The 15,946-nt window shown below is 38.8% G+C and overlaps 1 protein-coding gene across 30 annotated transcripts in view; it reads right to left on the reverse strand.

Annotated features, from left to right (window-relative positions):
- Positions 1-15,946, reverse strand: part of DST (dystonin) — a 495,699-nt gene that overhangs the window by 79,235 nt on the left and 400,518 nt on the right. For all 30 annotated transcript variants that reach the window (XM_045498616.1, XM_045498614.1, XM_045498603.1 and 27 more), the window contains one exon: positions 1,115-1,276. In XM_045498616.1, coding sequence (XP_045354572.1) covers positions 1,115-1,276 — 162 coding nt within the window. The remainder of the gene's footprint in view (positions 1-1,114; positions 1,277-15,946) is intronic.

The raw sequence follows: 15,946 nt of genomic DNA on the forward strand, positions 1-15,946 counted from the left end.
TTATAGTAGAGAGAAACAGGTTTTTATTTTGCTAGGAAAATTGCCTGTGAAGTATCCAATTAAATTCTGCTAGCTCTAAGTCCTACAGGCTTTTTGGACAAACCGGACCCTTTGTATTCTAGTAAATGGAGTCTCTGTGTCCTACACAGAGATATCCTATTGCCCTTCTCACAGATCTTTTCCTTCAGGACTGAAAAAGTAGTTGGCAAGATGTTTTAAGCACTATTGAATATATTTGCACCTGACACTCCATTCCAATTGTGTTTGAAGAGCACTACAGTACGAATCAGACTTTAAAGAATGATAAACGTAGTTCTGAGATCTGGCCACAATTGCCTAAGATCTCAAAGCACAGAAAACTACAAGAACAAAAACCACCACCCCCAGATAAGCACAGTCGTCTCCTAACAATGTCCTGATAATTTACGTCATGCAAAGGGCTGCCATTGTGTTTCAGCATGATCTCCTTAAGACACCAGAGCATTGTCTTCCAGTGTTTTCCTTCGTGGGCATTTAGAAAAAAGTGGGATCTACATCTCATAAATGAAATGCCATTTAGAGTTAATAGTCTATAGTGAGGGTGGTAAACCCTTAGTCCAGGACTGAAAGAGAGACACAGTGGCTTTCACTTGCACAGCGTGACCTATTATACAATGTAAAATTAGTTGCTGACATTTGAAAATTAGGCTTCACAGAAAAAGTGAGATTTTCAGGTTCCTTTGAAAATAAGCAGACTATCTGGCAACAGTGAACCTAGATCCCTACATGGAATGATTTGCTGGAGCTAAGTACCGGCTGTACCTTTGAAGGTGCATGTGCTCGCTCAACACCAGGTCATGAATCACGTGCCGCCTGCCATCACCCTGGCACTACTGGGCCTCTATGAAAGTCAAGTTAATGGCAGGGAGAGGTCCTATTTCACCCAGCTTACTTGTTTCATTTATGCTGCCCACTGAAGCCCTGTGGGCATCTGAGGTTGGGCTGCCGAGTTGACAGCAACATAAAAAGGTAGGCATGTTTAGGGAAGTTTAGCTACTATAAATATGACGAGTCACAACAAATGCTAGAGAATAATAATCAACAGAAATGACAATGAAGGGAATGGAAAAATTACCTTCTTATTGAGAGTCTTCCACCGTGCGTTGACATCATCCAGGTCATGCTCCAAACCCTGGGTGCTGGTGCTTTTAGCAGCACTCTGAATAAGGCCCTGACCTAACCAGTTCACATCTTGCTGTTTAACCTGCAAAGGTTCGATCTCTTCTTTTTGGAATACCTGCAGTTGGAAGAGCAATCATTTATATAAGTTACCTTATCTAATCAACCACCAAATACAAACATTTGTTCAATGATCGAGTATCGGTTATCAGAGTTAAAAAGAATTTTTGTTGGCTATTCATATGTGACAGCTACCTTATGAGTAACAGTAAGAAACTAAACTTAATATAAATTCGTATTATCAAAACAACTCAGGAATTTTAAAGAATGATATTCTAAGTACCTTTAATCAGATTACCTATAAAACCAAGAAAAGAGTTTGTGTCCTCTCTCTACTGCTTCATTAGCATAAACCAGATATTTTCTATCATTCCAATATAACTCTAGTAAAAACAGTATGGAAAATGCAAAGGGGCAAAATGGTAAGATGGGCCCAAGATGGGTCCTGGGCATGGACCCTTACAAGCTCCTCTAAGGATAACTGCTGCTAGCTGACAACTGAAGTTTGAGACTCAAACTGGGAAAGAAGATAACTGACAAGACGATGAGATGAGCCGAGAGGCCAATTGATAGCTTGCCAGAGGAGCCCAAATACAGAGTTAGGAAAAGAGAAAAGACTTAGGCAGGCATAGTAAATAGAATAGATCCTTACCCATCCAGCCCCCTCAATGCCTAGTGAGATGCCAAAGGACTTGCAAGGGCACAGAGACCTCACCCCACAGACATGCTCACACACATGGCCAGCAAAGCAACTCCAATGACTCTATGGTCACCCCCTGCACCGGCAACCATTTTCCCATGCCCTCCCTTCTGACTCTCAGTCTCATCCAACTAACAGTCCTCCAGTGCCTGTAACTGGCAAACAAATCTCATGTATTAGAGTAAAATGCAAGTTCCATGAAAGCAGAAAGTTGTCTTGCTTATAGTCATTCTATGTCCTGGACTTACCGCAGTACCTAGCATGTAATATGTACCTAATAATTACTTGCCGAATGCGTCAGTACAGAAAAATTGTATTTACATCTCGGAGTGGATGGCATTAACTCCACAAAAGAGAATACGTTAGTTAACTCTTTCATAGACATACAAATGTTTAAAATACAGGACTTAAAGGATTCCATAAAGAAAAAGAGATGAATTTAACCAAAGAAGGGAAGTTTCAGCTAGATACTAAGACACGACCGAGTTTGGGGTTTGAGTCATTACACCACAGGGCACCATATAATATACCAATAGTCCAAGTAAATGAACAGTTAACAGAATATATGGAAACATTAAAAAGGCAAGTAACAAAATAATACTTAAAAAATTACAGAGGTAGTATGGAAAATAATTTTACACAGTATGGAAAATAATGGAGAGGCTACAAGAAAAACCGTCTAGACTCTGGCCTAAGGCATGGCGCACAAGATAGTTCTGTGTTATTGCATGTATGAGTAAATTTAGGAATAGCAAACAAATAAATGATCATTTCCCTTAGAAGTCTCTCTGCTAAAAGCCCGAGTTCCTTCTTGTATATAAAATCCTTATAGACAATTTCCATACTGGCTAATTGTTTCTATACAGCAGTGCTGAATATAAAAAGTCAATTACACATAACCAAAGAAATAAGAACTCCTCAAATCACTGAGGAAAAAAAAAAGTTTTCATAATTTTGTGGCAAGGTGGTAAAAACAGAATTTGAAACTGAGATGCTACTTCTTTTCTATACCACTTTCTAAGTTAACTACTTCTAGGAACTAAGAGCTCTGGAGAGGTTTTACTACTTACAAAAAAGGAGGAGGGACAGTAAGAAAACTGCTGCATTCTTAATTCCAGGAACTTGTCTGGTAAGGAAGGATTCAGGGAAAAGTTCTACATTTCCTGTCAGATAATTCTCAGGGCAAAAAAACCTAAGATAACATTCTAGTAAATTGCCTTAACCCCTGATCTTGGTTTTAAAGAAATCAATTTTAAGGCTGCATATCAGAGTAGGTCTGGGTGAGTCGTAATTTTCTGAAGTGCTACAAAAAATATACTAAGGGTTAAAGAAGAAAACTACTAAGGAATCTGTATATTCCTAAGGGCTCAATTACTTCCTACAAATAGACTGCAAAATCCTTTACATTAAAAAAAAAGTAGTTTTAAGCTTTTAAACTAGTATGTCGTCTCACGCAAGCTGAAGGAAAGGGCAACGGGCAACGCTGCCTAGAGCAATGACTTCATAGGCTGCGAAGAGGAACGTTTCTGATACTGTCCAAATTCCTTATCTCTCAGTGGTAACAAATACCTATGAAGAGAGACTTTCCCCCTAATCTAACCCATAAGTACACAAACACAAAGCTTAAAATAAAATAAAATTACCTCTGAGGCAAAGTTTACCAGAAGAGCTTTGTAAAAATACCAAAATAGCTGAACTTCAATCCGAGTGGGAAGAAAAAAATTACAGGCTTGACAAACAGCCTCTACTTATTACAAGGCTGCACCCTTTACTTTCTTACCTCCTTCACCGCTCACAAAAAGTTAGCAGCTATAATGACTGCAAAATACAGCACAGCTTCTCTGCTTCCATGTCCAGAGCTACTGACAGAATTCTGATTTTCAGCACATTTTAAATGTCCTTAATTTGAGTAGCCTACTTCGCAGACCACAACAAGAGAATACTGTGTGTTTGTACCTTCATGACTAGGCCTGCTCAACCTTAATAAATACAACAGAACTACCCTTAAATGGCAGAGTCTTAAACCACAATTTGTGTGAAAGCCTCATGTTCACATAAACTCACAGTGGAAGCACTCTAAATGCAAGGGAACAGCCCAGCACCTGCACAAGCAACAGTAGGAATCTAAACAGCTGGGAATAATCATTCTTAAAAAAAGGTCCCTAATTAAGTTGTTACAATGATCACCTTATCAATACCTGGCATCTTGTGGGGTATTAGGCAAACTCCCAAAATAAAAGACTGGATTTGATCATTATTAGAAACACTAGTGACCACTTTAAAAAGGAACCACAAACGCCCGGCATTGCAGTCTCACATTCCCCATTAATTACCTGAGCTGACTGAAAGCCATTACAGACTGTGTCCAATATTCCTGCCTGGGCCCTTGCTTTTCTGGAAGCTGCTTGCTTTCTTACTGGTATGAATTTCGGGGAACACTTTATTTGGACCACCTCCATCTCCCGGGAATAAAGGGGCACCTCCACTGCCTCTTTAGATGCAACGTTGGATTCTTCCGAATCATCTGGTGTCAACACGGTCACATTTTTTACTAAACTTGTGCGACCACAATCTGCATCGTTTCCCTCCACATCTGTGAGAGAGAGATGTAAATCCTCAGAATTTTCCAGAAATTTCCCACTTTGTGCCGTGATTTGGGATTCTTCTGATCCATAGGTTTTCCATTCTTCTCCAGTGTTAGAAATACACTGGCTTTCCCCATCTCCTGACATAATCAATGGATCACACTTTACAGTGCTCTCTTCTAAATCATTCTGCAGAAAGCAATTTTCACCATGGATTTCCCTTTGACCATTTGCACCTTTTGTTTCATCTAGTGGAGGAACATCATGCAAAATCATTTTGAAATTTTCATCAGGGTGGGCACTTCTACATGAAAGCAATGGGATTTTCTGCTCACTAATGGAATAAACAGAAAAAAATGGCCTGTATTGCTCTGCCATATGAATATCTTCAGCTGAAGATAAGCTTCTAATTCGTGACTGGTCTCCAGTTAAAATGCCCTGTTTTTCTTCCCTCTCTGCTGGAGGGCTACATAAACCAGAGTCATCCTCCTCCGACGTTAGAGAATTAGTACCCCATCTGCACTTGCTGGCCTTGGGAACAGCATCTGACATATCAGTAGGTTCAACAAAAGAGCTTTCACTTTTGTTTGCATAATCCATAAAATTGGCTGGGACAAACATTCGCCATGACCGTCTATGTTCTTTCTTTTCTGCATGGGACTTGGCTTTGGGTAATCCGGTGGTTCGAATGATATCACTATTTAGTTTGAGCGCATCAAAGATCATCTTTTCATCTAGTTTGTTAGCTTCACGACCTCTCAGCTCAAATACACTGGAAGAAGCAAGGGCACCGTTAGAGCATAGAGAACTAACATCCAGTGTTCTGTGACTGTAGGGTAAAGTCCGATCTGTAAAATGCCTGGAAGAGAGGCTACCCTTTGAACCAGAGTCTATCTGTTCATTCAGCCTAACAGTATCATAGATTGACCGCTGTGGGACATAACAGTCTTCGATATTTAGGTCCTCCTCTTCTTCACCTTTCCCTACACATGGGGGATTCTGACGTAAACAGTCTGGTCTGCTGAGTGGCTTCCCCATTTTGTAGACAACTAAAACAAATATTGCAGCTCTTGACACAGAAAATAAGAAATAAGGTAAAGCATCTTTCAAAAAAGTATACTTCTGGACAGCACTATGAAGTGTCGTCAGCATAAAGACACGCTCAAACAATATAGGTTGTGATACAGGAGGTGTTTAAGGTCATCAGTGCATCAGTCTTAAATGCAACTATCCTTTTACCTGGTTGTTTTTAAAATGATTCTTAAAAAAATAAAGTGCATTGAGAACAAAGAACAGAAATCTCCTTCCTCCCCCCTTCCCTTATCCCCCCAGGTTCCCTTTCACATACTCCAAAACACAGAAAACAAACACACACACACACACACACTTAACAGTGGCTCAAACACTCAAAACATTCCACTGTCAGTCCATTTCCCTTTTTAGTCTAATTTTGCATCTGAGATTTCCAGGTTAAAATTTCCAAATGAGCAAGCATTTTAACAGGCTAGGCTGAATGTTAATATCGGCAGAACTCTGGTTAACTGTAATCCACTTAAAGAAGGCTTGCAAAACTCCATCTCCTTTATAAATAAACCATGCTTCAGAAACTTAAAAGACAAACACAGGGACCATGTATTGTTCAGGTCAAGGCACAAAAACAAATCCTCAGCGAAAAATACGTTGTCGAATGCTGTTAAGAAAGTTAAATTTTTCTTTTACTTTTTTTGGGTGTAGCTATAAATAATCTTGATTCAAAAGGCAGTTTTTCTTCCCATATTAAGCTTCTTCGAGGCTACCCAAAGGAAAAAAATAGACTTTTGGACAGCCAAGCCAGGACAATCCAGCAACCGTTTAAAGTAAACAGTTAGAAAACATGGTGTGCTATAAACTCCCCTTTAAAAAAAAGAAAAAAAAGAAAGAAAGAAAAAAGAAAGTCATTTCCAAAGAGTCTTATCTGATCTTCCTTAAGGCTTATTCCACCTGAGGAAACTGTAGCAAAGAAGAGCTCCGGGTTTCCTCTAAGGCACAAGCAGCGTAATTCACATTCAGCTCAAAACCAAGTCTACTCTAACCTTTGAAATTGACCAATTGTGGCCGCGGTTTGGCTTTCATTTTAGCTACAGCTGGAGAGAGGCAGAGGTGGCCGGTGGAGGAGGCAGAAAAGGAACTCCAGCAGGGACGTCCTGCGCGGTCCCCAGCTCCTTAGGGCAGTACGGTCCCCGGGAGGCATCCTCCCAAGCCAGGGCGCTTCCAGCAACGCCCTCTCTCTTCAAGCAACAGCTGCTTCGTCCCTTCGCAGAGCAGCGCTCCGGGCATGCAGCTCCCTCTCTTCGCTGCTACGCCCTCCCGCGACTTAACTTCGCCGTCATCTTTTCTTTGACTCCTGGCCCCCTCTCGGGAGCCGGCGGGCTGTTTCAGGGGGAGGTACCTAGAGGCTGAGCGGCTGCAATGCAATAGCTCGGTGGTGACATCAGCGCACATCAGACCCAGTCATGGAGCTGGGGAGAGGGGCGGCTCGAGTTCAGAGATCCTCGAAATCCCACCAACTACGGAGTTCAACATGGGGAGAGATCCGAAGGGCTTGCAGAGGCAGAACCTGACACCAGGGGCTCCCCGAAGGTATCCTTTCGTCAACGCCGGTCACGGCGCTCATTTGAATATTAAATAGCGGGGGAGGGGGGGGGAGGTAAGAAGAAAGGGACTACACAGGTCACCACCTTTCGGCTGAAACCACACCCTCATATGCTGCAGTTGCACACCCTTAAAGTAGCATTTGCGATGCAAAGTGCGGATCACTTTGGATCCAATGTTGAGTCATTCCTTTTAAAAGCCCAAGTTCAAGTCTAACTGTTCTCCAGAGCAAATTATTCCTGTGGGCACGGCCCTGAGCACCGCTGCCATGAATATCAGTAGTTACTAATAACCCCACACAGTCCCCTGGAGCTTAATGCAAGGCCCAGGCAAAGATCAAGGGCAGTCAGTAACTCTGGATATTCAATAAACAAAATCACTTCCACAGATTGTTATCTATTGAACGCTCTTTGAAAACACTGAAAATAAATTCAGCAAGAAAACCCTTAACCTCTGTAAGAAAAATTAATACTTTTAATTAAATATTATAAAATCTATTCTTTAGTTTACAAAATAAGCAACATTACCAGAAGTAGCAGAGTTACAAATAAAGGTAGATTGTTTTTTCTCACTCTCACAAAACAATCATCATTTGAACATAAATGATGTGGCAGGGAACTTTTGTACTTTTAATAATAACAAAATTATTATTCCAAATATGAAGTATTGTTCCAAAATTATTTTTATAAACTTAAGTATTAAATCTTTTAAAAAATCTATCTGTAACCGGAACTCTGCATGTAATAACACCCATTCAACAATTATTTGATGCAATTCAGTATGTGGCTATCATTAGGTTGGGGAAAAAAACAAAATATATACATATACACACACACACACATATAGCCATCTATAAAGAAAAATATGTATAAAAACACCTATCAATATCACAGTATCAATGCCCATTTTTCATAGTCAAGAAGTGAAATATTTCAACAAGCACTAAATCCTATGGTACTTAAGCACAGAGGCTATTGTGAGATACTAATAAGATTTTTAAAAAAGTGCACACGGTTTCCCTGTTTGAACAGTAGATTGGGAACTAGGCTGAGAATTAGAAGAAACCACGGGTTTTACTCCCAACTGTCACTGTACTGATATGTAAGACTGGAAAGCTGTGTATTCATGGTAATATTAATATTAAATTTTCCATGAAATGTGGATGAGTACCTTTCCCTAAACATTCTGAGATCCTCAAAGAACTTTTCCCAAAAATGGCCCCAAATCACCTTAAACTCTAACTCTGAATTATTAGCACAATATTATTTTGGCTTTACATAATGCTAAGAAAAGCAAAATGTAACCTTCACAGTTGAGGTGGCTAGTGTATTTTTTTAAACTACACTTTTAAACTACATATATAATTTGTTCATAAATACAAGCATCATCAAAAAGTGCTATCTATCAAACACCACAGTAAACACTGGCAAAACACTGGTGCACACCCCTGTCCTTATACAAGTCCTTATACAAGGACACCCCTGTCCTGCAGAGATGCAGCACCCCCGTCCTTATACAATTTACGGTACAGTGGAGAATACGGATGGGAAAATGGGTACAATATACAGTTTGGAAGTAAGGAGTGCTGTGGAAAAATGCTCTTTGGTGATTATGTTTAAGTACATGCCATTTATTTAATAACAGATTTCCTGTTTTATTAAACTAATTTCAACTAATCCTATAAATGATGAGCCTAATAATTCTGTTTCAAGTTAAAATTTGAACTATTAATGTTATACTGGTATTTATGACAATTATATACATACCTACATGTGTTTATAAAGATATGGATATATAGATATACCTTTGTTACTTAAAATCACATTCCAAAAATCTATCTGGATAACTAAAGAACTCTTACATTTAGAGCAAAACTAGACTGGTTTATCTCTTCCTCCCAAATCTGATTTATTTACAGCTACTTTTTTTTTTTTTTTACTTTTAAAAAAATGTTTTATTATTTTTAAGCCAGAGAGAGACAGAGCATGAGTGGGTATGGGGCAGAGAGAGAGGGAGACACAGAATCTGAAGCAGGCTCCCGGCTCTGAGCTGTCAGCACAGAGCCTGATGCAGGGCTTCAACTCACAAGCTGTGGGATCATGACCTGAGCCAAAGTCAAACCCTCAACTGACTGAGCCACCCGGGGGGCCCCTGTTTACAGATACTTTAAATGTTAAAGTTTCTGATACTAACAAAATTAAGATATATTAAACTGTTAAATATTAATCATTATATCTAGATCTCTCACATTTTCATAAGAGAGAAATACACAATGAATAAAAAAAGCAAAGTTTTTCTGAAAAATAGTCAACACTGTTATTTCATATATACAAAAGTCATAATGTTAAATGTTCCCCAAATGTGACTTTACTTACTTTATGTTGCCTACTAGATGTGATCTAGCTAAAGTATCTTCTAAAGGCAGATGATTTTGGAAAAGCACACAAATTCCAACTGAAAAATGAGCAAAGTAGAACCACGTTCTCATTTTATTTTTCTAAAGTTAAATTAAGTCTCTGAAAAGAATAATTACTGAAAACTCTTAGAATTAAGTGCAACAATCCATTTCATAGAAAAGCTAAAGGCTAATTTTATCAACCGATACATGGAGTTTTTAGAGCTGAAAGACTGGCGATATTAAGAAACTCAATGTGCAGTAAGTAGAAAATGTGTGAGTAAATGCAATTATTATCCATGAAAACTGACAGAAGTATTTTCCCGGCCCAATGGCTTGCTACTGAAATCTGGATCAGAAGGCAAACAAGAAACATGTGATCTGTTGGGGTTTTTTTGTTTTTTGCCGTGATACAAAAATAAGCCTTAGGAGCAACAAATTCTGTTCTTTCTCAAACAGATGCACCACTAGATAATGAAAACTGAAAGAACCCATGTTTTTAGTTTTCAAACTAATAAACTTCTTCACATAAATGACTAAAGGATTTTTGAGGGTATTTATCAGATGGATATGCAATAGCTATTTATTTCAGTGGAAATAGTTTATATTTAAAATAAAGTAGGATATGCAGACCCCACCACAAAGGAGATAACTTTAGAAACACTTAACAGATTTACTGTTTGATCTTGACGGGAATTTATCTTGATGTGAATGTTAGCTAATAGCTTTAATCGGCACTTGCTATTTTTCCTATGAGTTACGGAAATACTGTTTTTCTTCTATCTTCAATATGGTTTTCAGATGACAGTGGATAAAAAAATTCTACCTAACATAAAATGATTCTATATGTAACATTATTAATTGAAATATATGCATATGTGCACTGTAACTTCTAAAAGGTAAAGTTCTTTTTTTAAGCCATCCAATAAGCAAAACCAATGCACCTGTTAATGATCCCCTTCAACTTCCTTCAGAAAACCAAAAACCAAACAAAACCTGAAAACACTTTTCATACTAAAACACTACCAAAGAAATAAAGTAGTCTTAAAATTAAGGTGATTAAAGGCAAGTGAGGAACAGGATATGTGAGCACAGAGATTTTCTCAGGGTATTCTGGTTCCTGGACAGCTCCAAAAGCTCTTCCCTTAACTTACAATCACAGCATTTACCTCTGTGAGACATTGTTTTATGAACGACTGTAGACGGAGACAACCATTTATAAAACATTTACAGGTCAAACTTTTCTTAACAGGAAACCAATGTGTAATTTTATAGCCACAAAGCAAACTCTGTCTCACATGCACAAAGACACACACGCACCTTTAAGCAACTTTCCACATTAATAAATTATGTAGAACACCTTTTATCTAAAGGGACGCCTATGATAATGACAGTAGAAGCTGCAGTTTTGTGCTCTTGGGGGATTGCTTTAAAATGGTGATACAGGTTTACCCCGTTAACATCAAAACAACCAAAAAAAAAAAAAAAAAAAGAAAAAAGAAAAAAAAGAATCCCCATCCCTACCCTGCCTTATAAAATCTCTGGCTAAAACTGCCATCAGAACAACCTACTATAATTCCCCAATCTTAATTGAAGCAAGAGAAGAGAGGACCACGCAGCATAAAGAGTGACAGCATTAGTTAGCAAAAAGCAGAAAGAGAACACACAGTGCCAACTTCCCTTTAGTCACTCCTTTGAGTACAGTACATTCTTGTGTTTGATGTATGAAGGAGGGCACCCCTGTGTTATGCTATGTCATATTCTCACAGGAGAATATGAGGGATTACTGATAGCACACAGATCAGCGCCAGCTCTTTGTGGCATGATTATGGTGGTCTCTGCTTGGGTAGGATTTCTCTCTTACCCAGCATGTATGATATTCCTTCTTCCTAAAATCTTAAATTCCATGTTGATATAGCTGATTAAATGATGTGATCTTCCCATAAGGTCTATGCATCAAGTTATGGTTTCTATAGTGAGAACATTTTCATTTTTAAAAATACTAGAGGGAAAAGCATCGTGCAAGTGCCTTGCTAATATACTCTAATTAACAGAAATCCAGTCAAGTAAGAATTTTTTTCCCTAAGAAAAACTTCTTATGCAACAACCTTATTTAATATCCTCCTGTTCTCAACAAAAATGGGGAACGATTTGTCCTGGACCTCTACATAACAACACGGGCACCCTCTTTAAAATCCACTGTGTTAAAGCGTATCTTTGGATAATCTTATCTTTAAAAATATGGTGACATCACAGACGTTGTTTTAGGATCATTTCATAAATATCTTAGGAAGATATTTGGAAAGTGATTTATTTCAGCAATACTATTTACAAATAAGGCTCAAACTGCCTGGTTTCACTTGTCTCACGATAACTGGCATTGTAGCTCACCCACTATCCAAATGAAGACACCTGGGTTAAACAATGACTTTACCTGGACCAGAGAACATGTATCACAGCAAATTAGGCAGGTGTTCTATGGTTTCAGCTTGGCTTAAAAATTCTCTGCTCCCAGGACATCTGGATGGCTCAGGTTAAGTGTCAGACTCTTGATTTCAATTCAGGTCATCACTTCATGGTTTGTGAGTTCGAACCTCACATCGGGTTCTGTACTGACAGTGTGGAGCCTGCTGGGGATTCTCTCTCTCTCTCTCTCTCTCTCTCTCTCTCTCTCTCTGCCCATTTCTCTCTTTCTCTCAAAATAAATAATTTTTTTTTAAAAATTTGGGGGGCACCTGGGTGGCTCGGTCGGTTAAGCATCCAACTTGGGCTCAGGTCATGATCTCACAGTTCATGGGTTTGAGCCCCACATAGGGCCTGCTGCTGTCAACATAGGATCCTCTTTGGAACCTCTGTCTCCCCCCCTTTCCCTCCCCGACTAGCGCATGTGCACAGTCTCTCTCTCTCTTTAAAACAAACATTAAAAAAATTCTTTGCTCTATGTAGTACTATTTTAATTTTGAAAATAAAAAGAAATTGGGTTAGAGAGCTTTGTACTGGTGACATGTTCATTTGTGGGGACAAACTGAATGACAATTTGGGGCAGCAACAGAGTGGCCAAAATAAACAGTAAACAGGTTCTGAGGTAAAACATTTTACCATGGCCTAGATAGAGGTGTGAAGGGTGTATATGCTTACTGAAACATCAAGTTTCTTTGATCTTCACTGAAGTTAAATCTATTCAATACAGTGATAGTGATTACTTCAGGATGATCAGAAGATCTGACTGGCTGTTGATGACATCACAGGAACTGCTGGGACATGTTCCTTGTATGCGAGTAGGTTACATGTGTCTTTGATAAATAAAAATGTGGAAATATTAATATTACTTAATAACGTCATTTAGACTTGAAGATAATCTTAGGCTATTAATCTTTACCAGGAGGTAGGAATGGGGGAACACCAAAGGGAATTTTTCCCTTTCTGCCTAGGAATCGATGACAGTGTGCATAGAATTTAATGTAATATAGAGAAGTATAAGTAGAAAAATGATACTTTAGTTATCAACAGTAATAGAAAAAACCTCACACTGCATACATTTTAGTCCAATGACTAATATTTAGAAGTTAGAAAACATATGGTAAACAGAACTCACACAATCAAAATAGTTTAAAGACTTCAAGCTAACACAAAAGGTAATATTTTCAAAGACTTGGAATAGCTTTCACTGACAGTGAATTAGGACATTTGGTTGAGAATAGCATTTGTTTTTAATTATTATGTTTGGGTTGGTATCTTAAACATGAATTAATTTTGAACTTTCAAGGATATTAGCTGCTATTTCTTAGGATAATTTTTAGGAAAAAAAAAAATGGAAGCAGAGAGGTCTGCCTTATCTAGTTTAAATAATCCATTACCCTCCCAGTGAATAGAAGACACCTCCTACTGAGTAACTGGGTGATAGCTACTAAGTTTCAATCATATTCCAAACTTGCTATTATGGAAAATTGTTATAAGATTTTATCCATGATTGGGTTCAACTAAAGCTACCAGATAGAGTAATGTCAAACTAAATTACATTTCAAAGTCTATAATAAAAATAGACCCAGTACTTCAGTTCTCTTCTATTTTTAGAAATCATAAAAACTAATAGCTATTTTTAGCAAACTATTAGTTTTTCACTTGATACAGATTATTCTACTTGTTTTAATTTTCCTAAAATAGTATGTCAAAACTAATGTTCAACCAAAGCCTAACTGTCCAAGGAAAACTAAATTAGAATCTGAATTGTACACAGATTAATTGGCCAACTTAATCAAGAGAGACACCATCAGGAAGACAATGAACTGTTTGGTTCTGTTTCCACCGCGGTGGTGGTGGTCACCGTCATCACTGCATCATTGGTGACGTCATTACAGCATCCACGCATCAGGTTCTAAGCCAGGTTCACACACAGTTATTTCATGTTTCTCACCACAGCCGGTTTTATAAAACACTTTCATCAAGTAAGTATTCCTGGTGTTTTTGGTTCGAAATGGACAATGGTTACTTAGCTCACCCAAATTAGGCTACAGAAGAGATGACTCAAAATTTCCCAGAGAAAGTATCAGATGCATCATGATGAGTCAAACTGACACAGTGTTCTGCATTATTTCCACCAAAACATCCAAGCTGTGATACTTACTACCTGGGTGACCTTGGGAAGGTCACCTAACCCCTGGCTCTCAGCTTCCTTACACAAGATGGGGATCATAATGATAGCATCCATGTTTCAGGACTGTTAACAGAACTAAAGACAGGATTTAGAATAACGTTTAACACATACTAAGCCCTCCGTAAATGTTAACTGCTTGTAACTGCTTTTTAAAAAACATACATATACAAATAAACAGAATTAGTGACTGTATGCCACATGTGTTATTTACCACAACAACATTCTTGTTATTTTTTCCCCTCTGTTGCTGAAATATATTAAATGCAGGTGATTTGTCCACTTGGAAGCTTCTTTTTGAGTCCCTAGGTCTCAAGACACTGAAGTTACGTCAAGATGTTCTTTATTACTAAATTTCATTAAAATCAATCAACTGCTTCCAAAGTAATCAGAAAAGAGACAACACAGCATGCTAAGTGGTTTATTTTAGAAGAAGTGACCACTTTATTTCTCTTCACAATCAAACAGAACAATCTCTGTAACATTAATGGTAATGATGCTTTACTGCTCTTCAGTTTGCAAAACACTTTCCGTGCAGTGGTGAGAGTGCTCGTCCTGCCTTGCTTTTTCTTACTTTCAAAAGAATTCTCTGCATGGAGAGCCCATTTTTTCACTGTATTCATGCTTGGGAACACAAAGAAGGAGGTATCGACAAGCAGCAGCACCAATATTATTACTTTTGCCCATTTTCTTACCAGTAGTTGAAGTTGTAAAGAGAAATGAAGGCCTTTTTCCTACACAAATTCACAGAAAAATCCAGAGAAATGATAGGTTTCACAAAAGCACTGAACATGCTTCGATTTCATTAGGAAGAAGACTACTTGATTACTGTCATTTAAGCATTCAGATTTTGTCAGGGTTCTATAGAAAACTCCAAGGGACTCACTTACCAAGCTCTCCCCCAGACCTTTGACGCTGCAATGGCCACAGAACATTTTATTTTTTATTATTTTTTTAAAGTTTATTTATTTATTTTGAGAGAGGGAGAGAGGGACAGGGCGAGGGCGAGGGAGAGGGAGAGGGAGAGGGAGAGGGCGAGGGCGAGGGCGAGAAATACAGCACAAGCAGGGGAAGGGCAGTAGGAGAAGGAGACAGAGAATCCCAAGCAGGCTCCATACTGTCAGTGCAGAGCCCAACATGGGGCTCAATCCCGTGAACCCTGAGATCATGACCTGAGCAGAAATCAAGAGTTGGCCGTTTAGCTGACTGAGCTGCCCAGGTGCCCCAGAACGTTGTTTTTCTGAGAGTGAATTCTCTCATAGGAAATCTCTATTTGGCAAAGCAGAAATAGGAAAGTTTGACAGAGTAATTAGGGAAGTCAAATCAACTGTAAGGTAGCTTTTCTGAAAATTAAATTAAGGGAAACCTCACTAAAATGGGAAGTTCAGCAGGGGGAGCTCTCATGTCCTACCACTCAGTCCTCAATTGCAAATCCCACAGGAAGAATCAGACCTCGCAGGTGGATACTACTCTACCGCAGGGCAGGCAGAAGGAAGGACTTACCCCTCCACCCCGATCCCCACAACAGTCCAGCCAAGGAGAGACAGAACAAGTCAGCCAGTGAGAAGCCGCTACACTTTCAAACCCCAGTTTACTCCAATAGACTTTTTGTTGACAACAGCCTTCTCTACTTCTAGCCTTCCTCCATAAAACAATGTTTCTCTCCTTTGTTCTCCAGACTTGCCTATGGTTTTGTCCCGGCATGCTTGTCCCCCATCGCAATTCTCTGCTATTCTCAAGTAAGTCTACCTTTTGACGGTAAAGTA

Source organism: Leopardus geoffroyi, chromosome B2 (genome assembly GCF_018350155.1).
Source record: "Leopardus geoffroyi isolate Oge1 chromosome B2, O.geoffroyi_Oge1_pat1.0, whole genome shotgun sequence".
In the NCBI taxonomy this organism is placed as follows: domain Eukaryota; kingdom Metazoa; phylum Chordata; class Mammalia; order Carnivora; family Felidae; genus Leopardus; species Leopardus geoffroyi.